This window comes from Scomber scombrus, chromosome 8 (genome assembly GCF_963691925.1).
Source record: "Scomber scombrus chromosome 8, fScoSco1.1, whole genome shotgun sequence".
Taxonomy (NCBI): domain Eukaryota; kingdom Metazoa; phylum Chordata; class Actinopteri; order Scombriformes; family Scombridae; genus Scomber; species Scomber scombrus.
In genome coordinates, this window is record NC_084977.1 from 30,602,828 (window position 1) to 30,629,001 (window position 26,174).

The 26,174-nt window shown below is 40.5% G+C and overlaps 1 protein-coding gene across 1 annotated transcript in view; it reads left to right on the forward strand.

Moving 5' to 3' along the window:
- The window catches only part of ghrhrb (growth hormone releasing hormone receptor b), a 57,986-nt gene that overhangs the window by 10,456 nt on the left and 21,356 nt on the right, over nucleotides 1-26,174 (forward strand). Inside the window, exon 2 of the mRNA XM_062424864.1 lies at nucleotides 948-1,056. Within this exon, the coding sequence (XP_062280848.1) occupies nucleotides 948-1,056 (109 nt within the window). The remainder of the gene's footprint in view (nucleotides 1-947; nucleotides 1,057-26,174) is intronic.

Genomic DNA, 26,174 nt, shown 5'->3' on the forward strand with positions numbered 1-26,174 from the left:
CTATAAAAAACCTGACTTCTATAAACCTCTTTCATATTTAAAGACTAAATTTGTAACGAAAGTTTCATAACATGAGACCGATAGTAAAAAAAGACCTTGTTGACACATTATTCACTCAAGGTGCAACGTACACTGGCCCTGCTGTTGAGTGTGGACCATTGATACCTGAGAACACAAATATGGAGGAGAATAACCATTGATGTGTGTTTTAACCATAGACTGTATATAAGAAATTGACGTAACATCCATGACGTCACCCATTGGTTTGTGGACTGCTGCTCGGAGGCCAATAGTTTCGGATCTGGGCAGCGCCATCTTGAAAATTTCACGTGCATGCTGGGAAAAATAAAAACACGGATTCTACTTATATGGGCATCAGGAGGAGCATGAGGCGGAGCGGGGGAGGTTGCGAGGGCTGGATCTACCACAGTCTACACCGGGAACCTGGTGATGCTAACCAAGTTAGCCGTTACGACTATAACCACAAAACTCCGGAGAAAACTGTCGGTGTGAAACAAGTTCACGGCTATTTCCTGCAGTCTATCTGTCCGCCCTCCTGAACCTGTGAACCAATCAACCTGTCAATCACGACGTAGCCACGCCCTAATGCATACCCTGCTTTATCGTCAAATATAAAATCAGGGAGGACAAAATGTCCCAAATGAACATCATACTGCATTGAAGAAGGCTTTAAACTAGCGATTGAGACCATAAACACATTTTGAAAACGTTTACTGAGGTTAGAAATCAAGTGAGAAGTTGGTGAATTCTCCATTGACTTGTATAGAGACGGAAGTCCTTTTGACACCAAAACGGTCGCCCCCTGGTGGCCTTTTGACAGAATGCAGTTTTAAGTTACTTCCGCGTTGGCCTCATTTCAGAGGACCGGAACTCCCCGCCTGGTTTTAACGTATAACTGAGCTGTGAATTCTCTCTGTGCTCTTCAGACGGAGGCCATCCATCCAGACTGCGCTCTGGTGCTTCATCACAAGAAGGCTCAGGAGGACTGCAACCGGTTCCTGAGAGAGGAGCTGAAACACCACTCCAACAAGACAGGTGAGTGTGTGTGTGTATTGGTTGTTATCTCATTGTGGACATGAGTGACGGGGACAGAGCTCCCAACATCAGGTACAGTAGAGGTTTCAGGGTTGAGACTTGGTTTTATGTTAGATTAGGGATGAGTTTGGTCATGGAGGTAAATACATCAGTACTTTAGTATTTTAGTTTGACTTTGATTTGACGGACAGACATCATGACATGGTTTTGTGCCTTAAGCATTATATATAAACCACAGATGCATTGAATCTATATGTGTCATTCATTCATTTTCCAAACAGCTGATCCTCTCTGGAGGGTTGCAGGAGGGTGCTGGAGGCAATCCCAGCTGTCATTGGGCGAAATCTCTACGTTTTAATACGTTTAATACAGAGAATATCAACGTTGCTACGATATCTATTATATGGAAAGTGATGTCAAGACATTCTCAGCCATTTTTCTGACGACAAAACAAGGTATTCTGAAAAAGACGTTGGGATATTTGCAGCTGTTTTTCTACTTATAAAATTGGTATTTTAAAGTGGATCTCTGAGTTTTCTTCATGCAGTTAAAGCTGCTTGTCCTTCTTCTCTATGCTAACTTCAACATGCTGGCTTATTTGGAAATATGACAAAAAATATAACACCAACAGGAAAGCAAAAACCTTAAAATTCATAAATTGGGCTATTCTAATGTCAGCTACATTTGAGCACTATTTTTGAACTTTTCTGCAATTTGCCACCAGTAAAAATATGCAGAATTAGCTCTTAGCATTTCCAGTTTGCAGTGTTTCCATGAATGCACAGTGGATTACTTTGATACTGAAGAAAGGTTAAAAATGTGATGATTGTAAAATAGAATATAGAATAGAAAGTCTTATTGTCATTGTACAAAGCACAACGAAGTTGAGATGCCGTCTTTAAAGTGCAGAAACAAAAATAAATAAATAATTGCCAATTTAATGCAGTTTAGTGCATTTATGGCTTTAGGGTAAAAGCTGTTGTGTAATCTATTTGTGCGTACTCTCAATGTCGTGTAGCATTTGCCTGAGGGCACGTTCTGCAGTTTCTTACAGTGGATGTATAGTTGTTTACTTGTGATGGACATTGAAGTTACACTGGAACATACAGAATCAAATTAATATACATATTTTTCTATTAAAATCCAGACAGGCAGATTGCTCGGCTTCACCTTAATCAGCTGCTTCCAACTTTTTAACCAAGCGAGCCACTCAAAATGAAACCTGTTGAGAGCTTCTGATATTAACCATTTTATTAAGAAAATACTTTTAAAAAACCCATTTCCTCGCTCTGTACAAAAGACGTGAAACACTTTAATACCTTAAATGAGAGTCACTCTGCATGCAGTCTTGTCTTTGCTCATGATTATTCGAACTTTTTCTCAGAAGTGTTCCCTTAGATTGAACATCTTAGCCGGAGCACCGTTTCATCCTGACTTTTACTCTCCGCTCCAGATCATTTCTACCACTGAATAAAACACACAGAACACATTAGAATTACAAACCTCTCTCTCTCTTTTTCCTCTCTGAAGGCAGCACTTTCATTTTGGGGACAGAAACACTCCTGAATGTGCTTTGAGTCGTGACACATTGTAAAATTACAGATGTCAAAGACTTTGAAATGCGTTTTTTCCCCTTATCTTCTTCCTCTTCACCAACAAGTTTGAGTATAAAAGAGAGAATATGACTATGAATATGATTATGAAGTTTGCAAAAAGTGCAAAAGTTCAAATGTGAATAAATTCAGGACAGAAATGTGTGAATACAGTGTTTGCAATCAGGAGAAGCTGTTGAAATAAATCTACTTCCTTTTGATTACGTACACCACATTTATAGATAAGACTTAAGATCATTAATGGCTGAATGGTCTCTCTTTCCATCCTCACACTCTCCGCCTCCTTCAGAGGGCAGTTAAAGGGAGTTAAGGGCATCGCAGCTTCCACAGTCTGTGTCAGTAGTTAAAGAAGAAGTCAATGAGCTCCAACATTTCTTGTGTCTGGAGGGTTGATTGCTGTGTGGAGGATCCTCATTAGACGAGAACCCAACAACCTCTGTGTTAAAGCTGATACAGCGGCAGTCTCACCTCTCAGCAATAGAAGCCGTTAGTATTTTTTTTCAATGATATAAATTGTTGTATGACAAAGATATAAAATATGTCCAGAAGAAGTTGAAACAGGAAGCTCCTGGTTGCCGATCTCCTTTCGGACTAATACTGTGTCTAAAATCACATTCTTATGTTAGTATACACATTTCGACAGGGTAGTGTTGCCTCAAGTTACAAACACAGCTATTGTGCACTTACCAGAAATGACGATTAATAGATCAACCAGTGAAAATATGAAAACACACATTGAAGACAGGCAGGTCATGGGTTTGCTGATTCATGAAGAAACACAAGGGAGAGTTCACAGATGCCTTACAGATATGAAGACGAAGGGTCTGATAGAAATCTGTGTGTGTGTGTGTGTGTGTGTGTGTGTGTGTGTGTGTGTGTGTGTGTGTGTGTGTGTGTGTGTGTGTGTGTGTGTGTGACAGAGAGAGTTCAAGTGATGGCCAAGTATGAAAAAGAGACAAAGACAGTCAGAAGGTTTTTCTGAGGCTAATTGTCAAAATGATATACAGAATATGTTTTTAGTTTTTTTCTCCATGTGAACAAACACAAACTGATTTGTAGATTTATTTTTCACAGTATGAAATCATTACAGACTGTTAAATTAACCCAGTAAACCTACTGATGGTTTATATGTGACAACAGTATAGTGGTGCTTAGTGTAAAAAAACACATGTAGAATTTACATTTGTATAACTTGGCTATGTTCACTGTAGTTACAATGTCTTCGGCCGCCATTTCCTGTTTGATAAAAGGTTGAGAAGGTCCATAGTTCCACACTCAACTTTCTGACCTTATTTGAGTGAAAGCATCCAGGTTCTCATAGTGCTGCATGTTTCCATACTTCTCAGTGTGAACGCACTTATGACCTCAGAATATTAAGTGTCCCTGGTTCGAATCTGGCCATGGACCAATGCTGCAGGTCATTCCTCTCTCTCTCTCCCTGTTTCCTGTTGGCCTCCGTGTAGGGCTGGGCAATTAATCGAAAAATAATCGAAACCGACATTTAGAAACTCTAATCGACTTAATCTTGCTCATGTCAATTAATCATGGTGTTCACTGTTGCCATGACAGCAAAGGTTGCATATCTTTAAGGAATTTGAAAACTTGTCTCCAGTGATCATTTTAACCCAAACCATGATCTTTACATAGTTCTAATCCAGTAAACTAGACATTAACCACAGCGTCACACCTTAAAACATCATTATTTTCACTCCCTAAAGATCCTCATGTGTGAGGGCAGCAGTGTAAAATACAAAACTAAAGAAACTGTGAAAATACATCATTGTTCATCAAGGGAGGAGATAATCGCTCATTAACCGTAATCGAGGTTAAATGTTCAATTAACGTGATTTAGACTTTTGCCATAATTGCCCAGCCCTTCCTCCATGCCAGTCTCTGTATAAATAAAGGCATAAAAAAAAGCCCAAAAATAAATTAAGTGTGAGTACAGAAGTACGAGATCTGAGATACAGCACAGAACTGTTCATGGTTTGGATGAACACTCGTCTAGTTTTCTACTTCAAATGCTTCAACCTGTTTACAGTATTCTCTGTTAAAGGTTTGTTCTGTGTGGACTAAACTGCAGCTTTGATCTTCACTAGCTTTAACCCTCCCGTTGTCCTTCTAGTCAAGGAAGGAAGGGAGGAAGAAGGAAGGAAAGATGGAAGGGTGGAAGAAGGAAGGGTGGAAGAAAGAAGGAAAGGAGGGAGGAAGGGTGGAAGGGTGGAAGAAGGAAGGGTGGAAGAAAGAAGGAAAGGAGGGAGGAAGGGTGGAAGGGTGGAAGAAGGAAGGGTGGAAGAAAGAAGGAAAGGAGGGAGGAAGGATGGAAGGGTGGAAGAAGGAAGGGTGGAAGAAAGAAGGAAAGGAGGGAGGAAAGGAAGGAAGGAAGGAAGGAAGGGAAAGAAGGAAGGGAGGAAAGGAAAGAAGGAAGGAAGGACGGAAGGAAGGAAAGTAGGAAGGAGGGAGGAAAGAAGGAATGAGGGAGGGAGGGAGAAAAGGAAGGGAGGAAGGAAGGAAAGAAGGACAGAGGAAAGAAGGAAGGAAGGAAGGAAGGAAGGAAGGAAGGAAGGAAGGAAGGAAGGAAGGAAGGAAGGAAGGAAGGAAGGAAGGAAGGAACAGTCAAAACAGACGGGGTCAATTTGACCCGGGAGGACGACACAAAGGTTAAATAACAGCAAAAGGCAGTAATTGGTAATTTTAGACCTCGATACTGAGGGGTTCAATTATGTTTTATTAATAACTGCACAAAACATGGACTGTGATTGTTTTATGCAAAAAGATACAAGAGGCAAAATACCAAATGCTGTATATTCACCTTTCTCCTACAGCTTTGTAGGTTGTGAATCAGTAAAGTATCTTATATTTATTGTAAATGCATTATTGAGAGATGATCTGTACAAGAATGAAAAATAATGATTATTTACAATCCATTCATGCAGTAAACAGTCACAGTAACACACAAAAAAAATAGATTTAAAAGGTAATAATGCAGTAAAAGGAGGAGTAATTAATGCATTTTCTATAGCTTGGTGCATAACTAAAAACGCTGTGTTGTTGAATTCTGTCTTACTTTACTTCATGCTTAAATTAAACAGCGTCAGCACAACAGTTTTCATGAGTTTTCATTTTACACTTTTTAAAAACATCATCTTTAAGCAAAATTACTGCACTTCTACATGTGAGTTTGGTATGTACAGTAAGTGCAGGTGTTTTGCATGCGTCAGGGTCACTGTTGTAACTATCTTACATTATATTACATCAGTATTCAGATTCCATCTCAATACAATAGATTAAAACACACTTTTTCCCCCCCAAACCACACCTGGATGTAAAGCCCACTGCAGTAAACACAAGGTGGTGGTGGTGGGGGGGGTTATTGGATGGCTTCTTGTTGCTAACGATTGCTTCTTTTTTAATCAAAAGCATAGCTAGCGCATTTGCTTCCTGTTATCAAATTACCGCCCTTCACTTGGCAGGGCCGACAAAACAATCAGGGGAACTAATCAGGTGAGGAGATGTCTGGATTAAAGGTACTGATTGGTCATCCTACTCTGGCTCTGGCTCTGGCTCTGTCTCATCTCTGCTGCTGCTGCTGCTGCTGCTCGGGGAGAAGAAGGTGAGCCAACTGAATCAGTGGCGATTCATCCATTATCCTCCCTTCAATGCCTCAGAAAGAAAGAAAGGACTGGAACAGCTTGTCCTTCAGGAGAGCAGTGGTTCATTTTCTATCAGAGATGCAGTCTGCAAGCATGTCGATCACACCTGAAATAAAGAGTTTCTGTGTTTTGAAGTGGTGAGAGTTATGCGACAGGGTTATTCCAGGTGGCTAAGCTCCTCTCTCTCCTCTCCCCTCTCTCTTCTCTCCTCTCTCTCCCCTCTCTCTCTCTCCTCTCTGTCCTCGTGCCATCTCTTTGCACTCTGAAAAGGTTGCTGCACAGTCTGTGTCGGTGAGGCCGTCTGTGCATGCCACAGCTGGTGTCGCTCAGAATTAATTGCATCATTTGTCACCTTTTTCCTGTGATCATCCAAAGCAAAGACGTGACAATTAGCATTTGAAGCAGCAGGTATGAGCCGCTTCGAACCCCCCCCCCCCCCCCCCCCCCCCCCCCCCCCCCGACTGAACGCTGACTGAGGTAGACTGAGGTGCCGCTTCACTTCTTCAACCAACTTTTTACAAGACAAAACAGGCCCGGGTTGGTTATGTGTTGTCCCCTCCTCATGGTTTAAACCTCCTGTTGTCCTCGAGTCAAGGAAGGAAGGAAAGATGGAAGGGAGGAAGAAGGAAGGAATGATGGAAGGGAGGAAGAAGGAAGGAAAGGAGGAAGGAAGGATGGAAGGGAGAAAGATGGAAGGAAGTAGGAAGGAAGAAAAAGGAGGAAGGAAGGAAGTGAGGAAAGGAAGGAAGGAAGGATGGAGGAAAGAAGGAAGGAAGTGAGAAAAGGAAAGAAAGAAGGAAGGGAGGAAGGAAAGGAAGGAAGGATGGAGGAAAGAAGGAAGGAAGGAAGGTAGGAGGGAGGGAGGAAAGAAGGAACAAGGGAGGGGGAAGGAAGGAAAGAAGGACAGAGGAAAGAAGGAAGGGAGGAACGTAGGGAGGAGGAAAGAAAGAGAGAAGGAGGGAGGGAGGAGGGAGGAAGGAATAGTCAAAACAGACGGGGTCATTTTGACCCGGGAGGACGACACAAAGGTTAACCGACACACACACACACACAAATATCCAGTCGATCATCTTTGTTTATATATAAGCAGTTCAAAGTGAGACTTGTGTTGTTACATGCTAGAATTGTTTGTTCAAGACTATGATCTGTCTCGAAGTTGTGCCAAAGTCCTACTAAACACACACACACACACACACACGCACACACACACAACTTGAAAGCTAAGCCATCCAGGGCTTCTCACCTTCAGCAAGCTGCCAGGTGAACAAAGAAAGTCAGACAACTTGAGATAAAGTGAACAAACAAACATTCACTGATTGTAAAAAACCTTTAATGAGCTTTAACACTCATTAATATTCAAGCCACAACTGTCCTGAGGAGAAGTGTTGGGGTGATGCGGGTCAGGGTCCTCGTGTCTCTGACTGGAACGAAAGGAAGAGGATGTGGGAAGGAACTGCATATTAATATTATATTTCTACTGAGGGAAATTAAATGTTTACTCAGATACTGTTCAGAAGGAAACATCTAATAACTATCTGTGCCCTTCAATGTGTGTCATGTGAACCCATAAGAGATGCAGCCCTTCACATGTGATAAGTTGCATGTTTTTATGTAATGAGGAGCTATACATTTCAGAAGGAAACATCCAAAAAAACACGTGGCCCTGAATGTTACATGCACGAAATGTCTGAAAATCACACAAGCTCCTGAATGTGTCACACGTGAAAAATCCAAAAACCACATGTGACTCTGAATGATTCATGCACCCACATGTCCGAAAACCCCTGAATGTTTCACCTGCGAAATATCTGAAAACCACGTGTCCTTCAAATTTGAAACGTCCAAAAACCACACGTGCCCCTGAATGTTTCACATGTGATAAATGGTGTGTTTTTTTACGTAAGGGCAGCTACATTTCAGAAGGATATATTGTAGATTTTACTTCACTACGCTCTACTTAACTTTAATTTTACATTAATATGACAAACACTTCATCACTGTCAGATAAAAATATGCCTTTTTCAAACATTTTCAAACACTTTTACTTGATAAGACATGAATTAAAAAGCAAAAAGAGAACACTGTCTCCACTTGATGATAATTTACAATGTTTTGGTCACTAACTTTCTTCAGGTAAATGCTGACAAATGGAAATTTACATCTTAAATACAAAAAGGCAAAGTTCAAAGTGACTAATTATCACAAGCATTTCCTTAGTGGCAACAGGTTGCACCTTGTGGCTCCTCCTCTTCCTCCTCCTCTTCTTCCTCACATGGACTCAAAGTACAAATCAGTATAGCAACCAGAACATGTACTGAAAATATTAAAATCACATTCATCAGCTGAGACAGTTAATGATGGAAAATGTAAAAACTATCAGAAAATATTTACATCAAAGTCACAAAGATCATTTCTGAGAGTGATGTGAACATTTGATAAGGTATGAAAAGCACAGGTGTAACTGATGACATCAACCACAGGTGTCCTATTTAGACGTGCCAGTAAACCAGCATGCACAGTGCCGGTAAACCAGTAAGCCAGCGTGCACAGCGCCAGTAAACCAGCATGCACAGTGACGGTAAACCAGCGTGCACAGCGTCAGTACACCAGCGTGCACATTGCCTCGGCCCTGCAGCAGAGACACCTGAACACATGATTAATGTTATTACATCCTGCTATGTTCAGTGGGCAACATGACCTCTGTGAGAAAGGCCTTTCCTCTCTGTTCAAAGTGTAGACTTTAAACTTCTTGGTGATTTTTTCTTAATGAAAAACACAAGACGAATGATTTCCAGAGCAGATATGTTGCAAAAAATGAAGTTTAATTACAGTCTGACTTGAATTTGTGCTATAAAGTCGGTAATTCAAGAGCACAAATGAATGAATTAAGTGCACTTTTACTAATTTATTGATTGGCTTTGAAAAAATAAGATCTTTGAAATGTTGAATTTATACTTTAACCCTTATATACAGTTCATATTCTATTAATCTCTACACCAGTTCACATTCATACATTTTCCATCATTAATAAATATTTGATTAATCTAATGGAAAAAAGACATTCACAATCACCATTTTTTTATTTTATTTATATAAACACACACATTTTGTACATTTGCATATATAAAAATGTGCATTAGCTGCACAAAAGCTTTTTGCACATTATGCATTTTATTTCCATTTTTATATACTGTGGATCACATTAGGAAATGTCCGGCTAATAAAAATGTGTAATAGGTGTTTTTACCGCTCTCAAATGTAAAAACGGGTCAAATTTGTAAACATTCAGGCTTATTTTTCTTCATCTTCATCATCAAACTATCTGAATCTCCCAACAAAGACACAGTGGCTCATTCAGTCGTCTAATTTTACCCAATATCTCACATGTTCTGTTAGCGTGAAGCTCTTCAATACGTGTTTACCTCGATGCATGAAAGACTAGAGCGGGTTGGGCTATTTGGAAAAAAAAGGAGGTCAAACAGGTGGCTTTAGGAACACGATTCACCTGCAGATCCCTTTCAGCCTAATTCATGGTGATTCATCAAGCCCATCAGATGTGACTAAACGAGGGACGAACAGATGGAGGAGGCGAATAACAGCTCATGAAATAGTGATTGAGGGAAATTAAGAGGCTTCTTATTGGCAACGCTACAAAAGATTGAACAAGAGAGAGTCGCTGCTGATGGATTAAAAAATCTAATTTGTGTAATTTTACTGCAGGAATACGACACAAACTGATAAATTCGCTGTTTCTCCTTCGTTTTTCTCTGATTTGAGTAATCAGTGAATGTCCAGTGAGTGCAGATGTCTTCACGTTAATTACCTTCACACCTTCAGTCCCAGAGGAAGATGGGAAGTCGTTGACACGGAGGAAATAATGCCAGGATACCAGCGCGTTATAACAGTCTTACGTCTTATTATTAGACTCACACTGAGCAACAGTCAGCCTCGTGAATTTGTGTGTATGAAAAGAAAAGAGAGACACGTGACCGCTGGTATCTCCACAGATCATTACACACTGTGACTGTCTCGCCCTCTCTGTCGTCTCCCAGTCGTTTTTTTCATCACTAATTACACAGGCTAAATACCAGAGGTGGGAAGTAGTGTTGTGTCCAAAATACGAGAAAAGCGATGCAGTCGATGTTTGAGAGTTCAAAAGACAAAGGGCCTGATTTACTAAGATCCCAAATAAAGGTACTAAATTGCGTGCACGGTGCAATACATTACGCGTGCCGTTTGCGTGCGTTTTGCAGGTGATCTACTAAGAATAACTGCGTAAATGAAAACAGGTGCAACAGGTGCAACAGACAGCAGTATTTAAATGAGGGTTTTGTGTCTTAATGGAGAGTTTGAACGAGCAGAAAGCTGCAAGCACAAAATGAAATGTGATCAGGTTCTAGTGGAAGAGGTTAACTAATATATTGAGTTATAACAACAACTAATATTACCAGAAAAAACCCACATATGGGAGAGTATTAGTGACAAAGTCAATGTTAGTAAATCAAAGATATTCGACTCCAAAAAATATTAACACAGGTGGAAAAACTCTGTCCTGTGTGTATTCTGTCATTGTGCCTCCGTCTCTTCGTCTCCATGGTAACAGCTGGTTAATACCTGTCCTTCAAACTTATTATTTATAGACGCAGTTAGCGTCAGAAAAATTACCTTCAGGTTTGGTAAATCACAATGCGTGTGCTAAATAACATATTAGCATTTTCTCTTCCCTGTATTTTGCACACTGGGGTTGAAACGCCTCATATTACATATTCATTAGGGCGTTTTTAATTCCTTCTATACCTTGCAGTTTGGGTGATGCTATTTCCCACTATCTCATTGGCTTACGCTGGTTCCCTTTGTCCTTTTTCAGGGGCTTTCCATAGCATATGTGTACGTGGCATATGCTTTAATTTAGTTGTTGACTCAGGTCTGGATCTGCAGAAATAGATGATGTAATTGATACTACTTCTCTTTTAACTAGCCCACAGGAACCTTAAATTCTCATGTGGAGCAGCTGAGATGTATAAACTGTCCTGATACAGTCTTGCATTGTTTACTTTCATCCTCCTTGGAGTCAGCTGTCATGGCCTACAGCGCTTACCAAAAAGAGAAAACATACCCTCACTTCTATATTTTCTAGGGTTGAATTAAAGGTCTTAACCTCCTACTGAACTTTAGAGTCTGCAACACACACACAGCATCACTTCAAACTACATTAACCACTGGTCTAACTCTACATTATGATGAGATAAGCAGCTTATTAGTATTACATTCTGTCTGATTGAAATTTATTAGCAAAAGTATTCATTCAAGATTAATCATGATGATATCTTTCAAGATAAAAGTGTTGAAATCTGCCCAGTTCCTGTTTAACAAATGTGAGAATTAAAGGCGTTTCTTTGTTTTATAAATTGAAAATCTTTTGGTTTTTTGACTGTTGATCAGACAAAACAAGACATTTTGAATTCATCACCGTGCACAAGATATTGGATTTTGGATAGAAATTGTAAAATTGCATGTTTTATTAGCTCAGTTTTAGCTCTGTTTTTACTGTCTACCAACTCCTGAGGGAAATATCTAAATGCTCCACTATGTTCACCAGCTAGTCTACAGATAACTGTGTCTGTTTGGTGCTGAGCAGATAGAGTACAGTGAGTTTTTTTTTACAGCTTTGTCTCTGAAAACAACGCTATGAGAGCGCTGAGAATGAACCAAAACAGTGGAGAGCTAAACAATGAGCTGAAACGCTCCGTAAAGCCGAGAGGAGAGCTGCAGAGTCACTGATAATTCTCTGTAGGTTCATCACTGTGAGCCCCAAAACGCATTAAACAATGTCATTTAGTGCATTTTTATCATGAAAATATCATCTATAACCACTCGAAGTTTAAATTTGAGGTGCTTGTGAGATACATCAGGGGTTTATACAGTACTGTGCAAAAGTCTTAGTCTTAGGCCACCATTAGATTTGTTGTTTTTAGCCATTTATATTTAGTGTCTGGTCTCCTATTAAGATACAAACAGAAAATACAGGAAAAATGGACAAAAAAATAAAAGAAAAACACAATTTTCACTCTTTTGGGGAGACTGTCCTTAAGTGATTGAAGCTGATTTCTCTTTGAGATTGGCCTTTACTGATGCAAGATTATGATTTTATCAGAGGTGGAAAGAGTGCTGAAATATTCTAGTTTACTCAGAGTAAAATCTTTTCTTTTTTTTTTTTTTTTTTTACAGGGTGGGGGGTCTCTCTTGTGTAGTGCACAACACACAACATTTAAAACATTTAGGGAGGTATAATGTGTCATTTTAGTGCAGACCATCCCATAAAACATTTTCAAAATACAACAATTGAATTGAAGGTAGGATAAATTGTAGATTCTGTAAAACATCCTTTTCTTCACCGACAGTCTGTCAGGAATGATGTGATTGAAAGTTGGTCTAATACATATTAACAAGCTTCCAATGATTAAACAACATGTGGACGTAGTACTCAAGCAATGATATTAATTAGGGTTGCATTGTATTTAGGTTTAATGGAGCCAGGTTTTTACTATGGATCAAGTGTAAGGGGAAGTCACACTAAATACTTACACACTTTAGCCTATACAAGCTGTTTTTTTTCCTGTTTTTTAATACTGCATAAACATTTCCTGCATTGTCTGGTTTTATTCTAATAATAAAGAGACTGAGAAATAATCATATATGGTCCTTATAGCATTTCTATAGATTTCTGGCCTATTACCTTTTGCACAGACTGTATATCAGCCTGATCCGAAGCTATTTATATATGTTTATAATGTATAAATTATACATCTAATCTTTATTTCAGAGTAATCAATTATTTTTTTAAACAGATTTCTTTACCCTCTTTCCCTCTGTACAACAACCTCGACCCTAAATATACAGGTTAAGGAGTTTTCAGGCAGAGTGTAAAAATATCTCTCTTTCTAAACCTTTAAAAGAAAGGTTTGAGCTTCAGTACAAACACTTTCAAGAGAGATGGACGAGATGAACACAGAAAGTTGTTTTAAGTACGATATTTCCAGCCTCCCTAAAACCTGCCAGGTATGAGAGAGAAGAAAGGAAGAAAAAGTGCATTTACACTTCATATCAGGCTGTTTACTGAAGGGCTTGTTTCACTTTATTGCATCAAGATTGAACTTTCAGGTCTGTATTGTCAGAATAAGGTGATGGTGGGAGGTTGAAGAGTGTGTTTTTCCAGAGGAGAAAAGAGAGAGAGGGAGCCGATGAGGGAGATTAGATGACAGATCCAGGGGAGTAGCGGCGTCTTCTCAGTCTAAACACAGTGTAAAAAGAGACTTTATGTTTCCATAATCTGTCAGAGAAAGAACCGCCGTCTTCTATTCCTGGTCAAGCTCTTTGTCCGTTTGAATATCTCCCCTTCTGTCACTTCTCCTTTCTTCTCATCCTCTCTGTTTCTCTGTCCACTTCTGCTTCTCCTTTTTATCACATCTCATTGTTTATTAAAGGCCAGATATTGTTCTATATGTCTTCCTTCCTTCTTTCCTTGGTCCTCCCTTCCTTTTTTCCTTCCTCCCTCCTTTCCTTCCTTCCTTCTTTCCTTCCTCCCTCATTTCCTTCCTTCCTCCTTCCTTCTTCCTCCCTTCCTTACTTCCTCCTTTCCTTCTTTCTTACTCCCTTCCTTCCTCCCTTCCTCCTTTCCTTTCTTCTTTCCTTCCTTCTTCCTCCCTTCCTTACTTCCTCCTTTCCTTCTTTCTTCCTCCCTTCCTTTCCTTCCTACCTTCTTTCCTTCCTCCCTCATTTCCTTCCTTCCTTCCTTTCTTCCCTCCTTCCTTACCGCCTCCCTTCCTCCCTCCTTTCCTTCCTTCCTTCCTTCCTCCCTCCTTTCCTTCCTTCTTCCTCCCTTCCTTACTTCCTCCTTTCCTTCTTTCCTACTCCCTTCCTTCCTCCTTTCCTTCCTCCTTTCCTTTCTTCTTTCCTTCCTTCTTCCTTCCTTCCTTCCTCTTTTCCTTCCTTCTTCCTTACTTCCTCCTTTCCTTCTTTCTTCCTCCCTTCCTTCCTTCCTTCCTCCTTTCCTTCCTTCCTTCCTTCCTTCCTCCTTTCCTTCCTTCCTTCCTTCCTTCCTCCCTTGCTGGTTTCATCTCTGCAATACTTATAACAATATTGCAGCAGCAGCAGCATCAGCATCAATGTACATGACAAACATAAGATAGATGCTTTATTAGACCATGAAAACACTTGAGGCTGAAGTACAATAGGAGGTGAAGTTGTAGCCAGAGGAGAAATAAAATAAATATGGCCGTGCTGGTGGAGAGAATATACGTTTAGAGTTGAGAATGATGTTTGGTCAATCTAATTCTCTCTCTCTCTCTCATCATGTCTGCCCCTCTTGGAAATGACGGAGCTTCCCTCATAACTTGTTCTTGATGTTTATTATAGGTCACATAAATGTCAAAGCGGCAGTAATATGCTGTGAGAGCTATAGGACACACACACACACACACACACACACACACACACACACACACACACACACACACACACACACACACACACACACACACACACACACACACACACACACAACACACACACACACACACACACACACACACACACACACACACACACACACACAGACAACAGCCATAACAGCCTCTATTACTCTACTCTCACAATAAGCTATAAATCATAACCATTGCAGTGAATTGTTTATTTAACCCTTTACATACCGTTCATATTCTACACTCTCACACTATGTTTAGGTCTAAGAATCACCTCATAAAATGAATGAAATAAAAATGAAATTAATGCATTTTATTGTCATTGCATGTGCACGTTCAATGGAATTAACTGTTTCAATTCACTCTGCTTAAACACACACTCACATAAAATAGAGTAACTGTTAAATAAGGTAAGATATGATCATGACGTGCTAACCCTAACCCTAACCCAAAGTGCTTTAACCCTTACATACTGTTCATATTCTGACTCATAATTATCCTCTACACCAATTCACATTCAATAATTCCCCATCAGTCATTAACACCTTCCTTCCTTCCTTTCTTCCTCCCCTCCTTCCTTCCTTTCCTTCCTCCCTTACTACATTCCTCCTTCCCTCCCTTCCTCCCTCCTTTTCTTTCTTCCTTCCTTCCCTTCCCCCCTCCTTTTCTCCCTTCCTTCCTTCTTTCCTTCCCTCCTTCCTTCCTTCCCTTCCTCCCTCCTTCCCTTCCTTCTTTCCTACCTCCTTTTCTTCCTTCCTTCCTTCCTTTCCTTCCATCTTTCCTTCCTTCCATCTTTCCTTCCTTCCTTCCTTCCTTCCTTTCCTTTCCTCCCTTCCTTCCTTCCTTTCTTTCTTCCATCCTTCTTTCTTTCCTTTCCTCCCTTCCTTCCTCCCTTCTTTTCTTCCTTCCTTCCTTCCGTCCTTCTTTCCTTCCATCTTCCCTTCCTTCCTTGACTCGAGGACAACAGGAGGGTTAAAGAATTGTGTACAGGGTGTTTTTACAGCTCTCAAATTTAAAAATGGGTAAACTGTGACCCTAAAGAGTATGTAAGGGTTAAAGAAAAGGATGGGCTGAAGTGCAAATGCAGTTATTGCACATCAGTCCATAAAAAGTGTCCATATCAACCACAGATCTGTTTAGAAAGCATCAATAGTCGATCTGACTCATTTTTGGAGAAACAACATCTCCTATCACACAATATCATGTCCTATTTTACCTAAGACATGAAAATATAACATAGCAATAATGATGTAAATGTTATTTTATATGTAAAGTGAAAATGAGCAGAGCTTTATGGAACTGTGGGGTTTATTGTATAACCATTAGAGCCATCAGTCTTCACTGCTACATCATAAAAAGAAATCCTCATAACTACTATCTAATTAAAACTATTAACTATTCATTTCACTAAAAGAAGACACATAGCAAAACCTTCACAACAAATAGACTTATGCATGATAGTCTGCACAGATTAATGCATTTAAAATGTGCAATGTCTCTTTCTTAATAATTCATGCCATCCATACTCTTATCCTGAAATCAGCTATTACACAACAGGAAAATTCAAATCTATCTATAAACATAACTTGCAGCACAAGATCGTGATGTTTGACCATGTATGCCTACAAGATGAAAAAATTCTACAACTCTCAAACTGAAGCAACAACAATGGAAACTGCACTCACAAGGTTATTATAAGAGGGTTAATAATAGATGGAAAGAAAGTTTATGTGTAAGTGTGTGTGTGTGTGTGTGTGTGTGTGTGTGTGTGTGTGTGTGTGTGTGTGTGTGTGTAAGAGAATAAGAGAGAGAGCACATTAAGGTTTGCTTATTTTATTTGAAGATGAAGTCCATGTGCCTGTTTCTCTTTTCGTTGATGACAGCATTGTAAAAGTCCTCCAGCTCAACCTTCAGTTTTATGAATTTCTCTTTCTCGACTGATATGAGAGCCAGATATGAAAGTCCTGTTGCTGCTGTAGGTTTTTATGTGTTTTAAGACCCTTTCCACTGGCGCTGTGGTGGTCAGAGTTGCCTGTGGATCCGTCTAATCAAGGTAATTTTCAACCAGGAAGGCCAGCAGCTGGAGAGGTGATTTGGAGGTTGGTAATTGCCATATTTAGCGAAGTCGTGCAGTTTTTCGTTATATAAGTGGGCTGACTGCTCATTAAACGTTTTACAATTAACTAAAGCCAGAAAATCAAGTTCTCCTAAGTTCTTGAATCTTTCCTCCATTTGCACATTAACATCCAGGAACAGACTTCTCTCCTGTCTCTTGTCTTGGATTTGCTGCTTGCTGCAGATGTTGGGAACATGGCCCACTGCTTTAGCCAAATTGGACTTACAGGGCAGGTATCATTATGTACTATATTACTATTATTATAGTCCTAGTCAGTGTGAGGAGGAGCTGAGGAGAGCAACAGGTGAGTCAGCTGTCAATCAATGCCCACATGGCTGACATCAAAGCTATTATAACACCGCATCCTGACATACAGCGAGCGAGCGAACCGGCGACGAAATCTTTCTTGAAACTGTCCTGATATGCAGCGTGACGATTTTATTGCGAGTATATTCCAAACCAATCAAATTATTGAGGGGCGTAAACAAACTTCTGGCGCTATTTTTAGATTCCTGACATTTCCTGGTTGCCGTTTTTGACATCTTGGACACATGATGTGTGAGTAAAATGTTTAATTTCAATGCAAATTTAAAAATGCAAATAACAGCACTGCCTTTTTCTCAGTCAGGTTGAATAGTTGAATCACTTTTTCTCGCTCGCTCGCTCACATCGCTGTATGTCAGGATGCGGTGTTAGACTTCAAATAGTATTAACGGAGTAATAATTTCTTAACTTCTTAGAGCCAGCAAGCATGTCCATGTGGCCCCCACATGGGTTACTGAGTGTGCATGGGCTTGAACTGGGCACATTTTGCAGGTGGCACATGGTTTCAGTAACATGGGCCATATTGCAGACCACATTTTACCCTTATGGGGCCCACATGGACATGCTGGCTGGGAAGGGACAAATGTCATGATTGAGACCATAATGACTCACTGATAAAAATGATTGACTTAATATTTCTAGAGAGAAGTTGAGGCTTTTTGAATAGGAGTCACCAACAGCCGCTAGTGGGAGTATCTAGAAGCTGTTGGTGGCACTAAAAGGGACTGCTGCGTTGCCTTCAGGCTCAAGCTGATGATAGTGCTAGAGGAAATGTTTCAGAAGTCACCAAAGTTTTTACAATTTAGTCTGAGTCCATATTTTTCAAGATATCTTGCCATTAATCAGACAAATCAAGCTGTGGGTGGCACTAGAGGAAAAATCAGGGGAATCACATCAAGTCATTAGGAGTCATTATCCTGTTGAGACCTTTAATATGTGCAAAAAAAAGTCATTGCAATATATTTAATAGTTGAAAGGATATTTCAGTCTGAACCAACAGAGACATTGTTATTGTTTGTAGAAGCTAGCATGGCTAAAAGTCATTAATTTTCCGTCAAAAACATAAAAAGAAAGCCAAAGAGAGTCTCCTTTTTCAGTTTTGCTTGGGCACACATCTCTTGCTTTGTCACTGCATGCCTTTGGTGAAAAATGTGCGAAGGCATGCTTCAATGAGATGTTCATGAATGTGTGAGCATAATGACGGTGACGATGAATGAGCCTGTCACACAGACCGCCGATCTTAACGAGATAACCGAGACCCTGGAGAGAGGAGACTCACTGAAAGCTTAGAAAAAACAAGTCTTTGTAGTGAAGATACTGCCGCTGACGGGACAATATGATCCAACTCATAATACCTGCGATGGGGACAAAGAGAGCATCGGTCCATTCATCCGCTGTACCATCCTGTCACAATATCACAAGCTTTAATTAGCACCTCGTGAAGGAAGTGACTGTTGCCACCAGCAGAGCTCCTTTCACACACTGTGATTTAAATAATGGCACCGTGGCCTTTTACACTACCATGGTCCGTCCACGCTTCGAGTGGCTTTTCATTAGCTGGAGAGCCGTTAGGATATTTATAACAAGATGCTTCATTCAATCAGTGCACCAGATGAAAAGGTCTTCTGCAGCTCGGTGGTAGTGGGAGTGTGCGTGACAGCTACTGTAGGCATGGCCGTAGCTACCATTTGAGGACACCGAGGTCATGTCCTCGGTATTTTTTTCTTGAAGTTTCGTTTCATTGTGAAGTGAAAATAGCCGACGAGACAATTATCCTTGCATCAACGGACCGTCACGTGACACGTACTTGCAGATACCGCTGCCATGTCAAAACGAAAGTAGTTAGCGGTGGAGTGAGGTCTTGAAATCCACCGGCCCTGGTGTTATGTCCCAACTGGTTTCCTTACCGAACAGCTCCAGCTGTGTTGCGCTTCCGTCAGCAGATTCGTCACAAATTCACAAATATACAAATATACACAGCATATTATGGAGATTTTTAAGTAGCAGTTATATAGTGCTCACTTCCAGAAAAATATTTGCTGCAGTAGATGTTGAACTGCGACTTGAAAATCGCCAGAAATATGTTGTCTACTTTTGTGAATTGTTCATTCATTGGATGATGAGCCCTTTTTCTCCCTTTCCCAGCAGGCCGTGCTTCATTCCACATTTTAAGAACAAACAAAGAAAATAATATATTGCATTTATAATTTTTAAATATACAACCATGGAAGTTATAGTTTCAGAAGAATACTGAAATAGGAGTTGATTTAAGTTGCACAATTGGAAGTGATAAGAAAGAACTGGACCACAAGAGTGACCATGACTGAGAAATGCACAACAAGAAAGCGTTATAAATACATCATGGATTACATTGGACTAATATATATACTGTGGTCTTCTTTTGGACCTCGGTATTTGAAAAATCCTGGCTACGGCCTTGACTGTAGGTACAGCTGCGGACTACACAACGGGAATTTTACCACCTGTAACATGGATTAGATTAGATTCTTGTACATTAAACCTGTTGGAATTTAGGTGGTTGCTTTTCTGCCGTATTTTATAAACCACGAAGGACTGGAAAGATAAGTTAGAAATTGTAAATCTATATTAGAATCAAGTCTCATGAAAGACAAATATAAATGGGTCAATGCCATTTTCTTTGTGTCCATGTGGTTTATTCAAATTTAAAGGGGTTAAAATGTGAAAATAAACGTATGAATAACTTACACACATTCTTTTTTTTGGGGACCCAGCATCAAATTTCTGCTTTTAATCCATTTAGAGAGAATATATTAGAGGATTATGGTAAAAATGTCTAAGTGGTGTAACCATAAAAACTTTGTACCAAATAATTCAACTTGCTTAAAAACAGTAAATTCTCAATAAAACACCATATCAACTAGTTTGGCATGATCTTACATTATAACTTTATATTAAATAAAGGTAATGGAATACAATTGTTCTAAATACTAAATTTCATCTTGCCAACTCTTATTTGTCACTAACCCTAATGGCAATGACAATTACAAAAAAACATAGAAAATAAAATAAAGTATGAAATACAGTAGAAATAGATTTAAATGTTTTTTTCTAAAATGCAAATATAATTTACGGTGCATGTACTTTTTGAGTTAAATGTAAAATAATGAAGGAAAATGCAAAAAAATCGGTAGTCTTATCAAAAAATGATACTTGTGAATAAACAGATTTACCTTCATAACCATTACAAAAACAATTAAAATCCATTTTAGCTTTTTGCATGAAAATATATTATAATACATTTACTATAAACTATAAATGTATGTTTATACTGGAAACCAATACTAAAATCTGACCAAAACATTGCTGTAGAGGACAATGGGGGGGGGAAATTATTTAGTGATTCATGAACATTTCTCTTTATTTTCTGATTCACACACAAAAGTGAAATGGTGGTTAGTGCTTTGTTGTTTTTGTTGGCTGTGATGACAACTTGATTCAGCATCACCTCCTTATATGTGCCAATATTTAGCTCCAGGAACTTGCCTCCAAAGCAGGCAGAGGACAGACTAAGCCGACTACAAAGTATTTAGAATCGGAGTGACAGATCTCTTAACTGCATCAGATCAGAAACCTCTGGACTTTCTTCTTTTAGCTGAGTCCAATAAGCAGGCTGAGATGGTGGGATACCTCTGGAAATAGATTTACTCCCCTGTCTGCGGTAGATCAGCAGGGGGGATAAAAGGGAACACCGACTGGAGCTCGGCTGAAGTCCCAGAAATGTTCGACTTCAGTCTCGAAAATCATAACAATCTGGATTCTCTGCACCGCTGCTTTGCTGCCATCAAATACTGGAAGTCCACCAAGTTTCTGCAGCTCAACACTGATAAATCTGAAGGTTACTGGTCCTGATTTTACTTGTTTTTAAAGCTCTTAATGGACTGGCACCGTCATCAAAATATCCGAACTGCTCAGACCCTAGAACGTTTTAAATCATTGCTTAAGACTCTCCTCTTTGCATTGGCTATCTATTGTGTTTTTACAGTTTTATTTACTGTGTTTTTATAGTTTATCATACTCATAATTGTTCTTTTAATTCATCTTGTACGGCACTTTGGTCAACTGAGGTTGTTTTAAATGTGCTATATAAATAAACTTTGACTTGACTTGACTGATGAAGGACACACGCCAACACTTTCACCTCTGAAAACTAAATGAAGCAACGCGTTAGTTCATGCAGGACACGGAAGTCATACGCCCCAGCTGTAATTAGCTGACAGCCACTGATTGAATCCACACACCTTATCAGTCTCACACCAATCACAGCCACAAGGCGGTCCCTTTAAATATTACTCCCATCTACACATCTAGGGTTACTAGCTTAACCATTGGTCACACCGCTGCTGGCAAAGCTTGCCTCCACCTTTCTGGTTCCGGGTCCCATCATGGCTCTAGAGTCAATCTGCAATTCATGTCTTTCTTTCGGCATTCTTTCTTGCATTGCGCTCCCTGTTTTGAGCTCAGCATGCTGCTGGCTAATCCGGGGTTGCATCTTAGAGTGGAGCCTTCAACGCCAAGTAAAGCTGTATTACCATTTGTTGACATAAATGGTTTAATCTATGACAAGAGTGTTCCTGACTGAACTAACAGAAATGTAGGATTTGTTATTGATTCAAGATTCAAGAAGTTTGTCTCATGCATAGTAAAAACCAGACAATGAAATGACATTCTTACTTTGCTGCTCTCCCTTACACACAACACAACAATAACATGACAAAAAGATACACACAACAGTAATAGATTGGAATTAAAAAGATTTTAAGAGACGAATAATTTTAAATAGGCAAGAGAAGTGCAGAATAACCTGAGTTAACCTAAAAAGTGACTCTGTGCTTCGTGCATCAGTGGAGATATTAGAGTTGGGAGTTCAGTATTATATATGTATGTGTGTGTTGTATTGTTCAGGAGCCTGATAGCCTGTGGATATAAACTGTTTGTCTTGTAGTCCTTGATTTGACATTCCCGTAGCATCTCCCTGACGGCAAGAGTGTAAAGAGACTCTGATGTTGGTGTGTGTTGAACTTCATCAATTCTTCAGCTTCAGTCAACACAGTTTTTGTCAATTTTGCTATTTAGATATGAAAAATATTACCAGACTTAACCCTCCTGTTGTCCTCGAGTCAAGGAAGGGAGGGAGGAAGAAGGAAAGAAGGGAGGAAGGAAGGAAGGAAGGAAGGAAGGGAGGGAGGAAGGAAAGGAGGGAGGGAGGAAGGAAGAAAGAAGGAAAGGAGGAAGGGAGGAAGGAAGAAGGAAGGGAAGGAGGGAGGAAGGAAGGAAGGTAGGATGGACGGAGGATAGAAGGAAGGAGGGAGGGAGAAAGGAAAAGAGGAAGGAGGCAAGAAGGACAGAGGAAAGAAGGAAGGGAGGAAGGTAGTTGGGAGGAAAGAAGGAGGGAGGGAGGAAGGAAAGGAAGAAAGGAAGGAAGGAGGGAAGGAAAGAAGGAGGGAGGGAGGAAGAAAAGAAGGAAGGGAGGAAAGAGAGATTATCCTACAAAGGAAAGAAAGAGAGAAGGAGGGAGGGAGGAAGGACAGACGGAAGGGAGGAAAGAAGGAACAGTCAAAACAGACGGGGTCAATATGACCCGGGAGGACAATACGAAGATTAAAAGTAAAAAGGATTCTTCTTTATTTTTCTGAAAAACTAAGCACTTAATTTAAGAAGCACAATCAAAAAGCTTTCTGTACTTTATTTTAAAATAGCATATTTATTTGACTCCCACAAGTTGAGTGTAAATACTAATAAATGAAGTCTACTGTATTTATTTAACAGTCTATAATCAACCCACTAGACACAGATGCTGATGTAACTACCTTGATGCTACTTCAAGGTACTGAAAAATAACACGGACATTATGATGTTCAGACCTTCACTTGAGGACATTTACACAAATTGGACCTCAGTGAATTTTAATTGAATATCTCTGATGTAAGGTTTCCTGTCTGCAGATGGTGCAGACTGCAGCTCGTTAGAAGGACGTTGAGAACATAACTCTCTTGTCATTGCTGTTTCAGAAGTCAATTTAAGATTTTATTCATTGCTTTTACTTCCACACATCTTTGCTTAAACACTTTATTCTGCACTAAGACCCCTCAGATACAGGCGTAAGACATTTCATCATTTTAACCTTTGTGTCGTCCTCCCGGGTCAAATTGACCCCGTCTGTTTTGACTGTTCCTTCTTTCCTGCCTTACTTCCTTCCGTCTGTCCTTCCTCCCTCCCTCCTTCTCTCCTTCTTTCCTTCCTCCATCCCCCTTTCTTCCTTCCTTCTGTCCTTCCTTCCTCCCTAACTCCTTCTTTACGTCCCTCCTTCCTTCCTTCTTTCCTCCCTCCCTCCTTCTTTCCTCTGTCCTTCTTTCCTTCCTTCCTTCCTCCCTTCCTCTTTTCCTTTCTCCCTCCCTCTCTCCTTCCTTCTTTCCTCCCTTCCTTCCTTCCCTCCTTTCCTTCCTTCTTACTCCCTTCCTTCCTCCCTCCTTTCCTTCCTTCCTTCCTTCCTTCCTTCTTCTTGCCTTCCTTCCTCCCTCCTTTCCTTCCTTCCTCCCTCCGTTCCTTCCTTCTTTCTTTCCTTCCTTCTTCCTCCCTTCCTTCCTTGACTCGAGGACAACAGGAGGGTTAACTCCGAAACTGTGGATCAATCTCCCCCTCAGTATCAGATCAGCTGAGTCAGAAAAAAACTCACATCTCACATTTCTCCAACCTTTTTATATTTTTTGCTCTTAACCTTCGTGTCGTCCTCCTGGGTCAAATTGACCCCGTCTGTTTTGACTGTTCCTTCTTTCCTCCCTTCCTTCCTTCCTTCCGTCTGTCCTTCATCCCTCCCTCCTTCTCTCTTTCTTTCCTTCCTCTCTTTCCTCCCTTCCTTCTGTCCTTCCTTCCTTCCTCCTTTTCTCTTTCTTTCCTCCCCATTACCTTCCTTCTTTCCTCTGTCCTTCTTTCCTTCCTTCCTTCCTCTTTTCCTTTCTCCTTTCCCTCCTTCCTTCCCCCTCCTTTCCTTCCTCCTTCCTCCCTCCCTTCTTCCCTCCATCCTTTCCTTCCTCCTTCCTTCTTTCCTTCCTTCCTCCCTCCTTTCCTTCCTTCTTCCTCCCATCCATCCTTCCTTCCTCCCTCCCTTCCTTCCTTCTTCCTCCCTCCTTCCATCCTTCCTTCTTCCCTCCCTTCCTTCATTCTTCCTCCCTTCCTTCCTTCATCCCTCCTTTTCTTCATTCTTCCTCCCTTCTTTCCTTGACTCAAGGACAACAGGAGGGTCTGAACACCTGTGAAACACCTTGTAATGCATGTGTTTAAAAGGTGCTACAGAAATAAAGTCCTTACTCTCATATCGTACACACACTAGCCATTATCAAGGCACTTTTTCATAAAAAAAGGGACAGTTCAAAGTCACATGTATCAAGCGAGATGTTTGTCTCATTACAGCTTTGGCAGGAGAACCTCCGGCAGTAGCCAAAAGCTGTGTTTTATTATGAATGAGTGGTGTGTCTCTGCGCGCTGCTGTTTTAATTGACACGAGGCCGGGGCGCTTTGATGTACGAGGCATTGTGGTGGCGGAGAGAAACGGGCTCCTCATTACTGCCCCCCCCCCCCCCCCTCTTCACACACACCCACCTCCTCCCTCCTCCCTAGTTTCGGAGCGACAGAGGCTGCAGGGAGAGCTTGTCATCCATGTGAGGGGAACAACAGAGGCAGAGCGTGGGCAGAGAGGAGGGTTGAAGACGTCACGAAATCAAACGCCCCTTCACTTTTCCCAGACTGGGAGAAAAATTGCATCAGAGGACCGACTTTATTTACCCATAGAAAGATTTTAAATTAGGTTAAATGAGTCAGAAGTTAACAGTAACACACCCTGGAGCTTTAGGAGTGTGCTGCAGAAGAGGATTGATGATGCTGGTTTCTCTTATAACCAGATTGTTTGCAAAATGTTGTTCTTTTCATGTTCTTGTGTCTGTAATTGAGTTCTGAAGTAGGTTACTCTTAAAATGTGAAACAGCTGCAAGTGCAATAAGATGATTTAAACCCCATTTCCATGCAAATCTACTAGTTTCTATATCAAATTAAAATGTTCTGGAGTCTAGTGAAGCCTCCTACCTTTCTTATTTTTTTAACCCTCCTGTTGTCCTCAGGTCAAGGAAGGTAAGGAAGAAGGGATGAGGAAGAGAGGAAAGAAGGAAGGAAGGAATGAAGGAAAGGAGTAAGGAGGGAGGGAGGGACGGAGGAAAGAAGGAAGGAAAGAAGGAAGGAAGGAAGGAAGGAAGGAAAGGAGTAAGGAGGGAGGGAGGAAAGGAGTAAGGAGGGAGGGAGGGACGGAGGAAAGAAGGAAGGAAAGAAGGAAGGAAGGAAGGAAAGGAGGGGGGGAGGAAAAGAGGAAGGAAGTAAGGAAGGAAGGAAGGGAGGAAGGAAAGGAGCAAGGAAGGAAAGGAGTAAGGAGGGAGGAAGGAAGGAAGTGAGGAAAGAAGTATGGAAGGAGGATGTAGCAAAGAAAGAGGGAAGGAAGGGAAGAACAATGAAACATTTAAAGAAAGAGGGAGGAAGGAAGGAAAGAAGGAACAGTCAAAAGAGATGGGGTAAATTTGACCCGGGAGGACAACAGGAGGGTTAAAGAAGTGGGTTTGATTTGGATACAAGCTGAAATAGTCTTAGTACAAAGGCACATTTTTTACTTTCGTTAAAGTCCAACTTGTATTAAATAGCTTTTTTCTCAGTTATACCATATATATATATATGCTTTGTATATCACATGTTCTCTATTGTATGTTTTGGCTTCATGATCTTTGTGCCCTTATCTTTTACTGTTTCAATAAAGCCAATCAAATTTTACATTAAGCGATAACGTTTTTTTTTATCATAGGCAGAGCAGACGGTCACACTGAGCCTGATTGCATCCTGCTACAGAACAACCCAC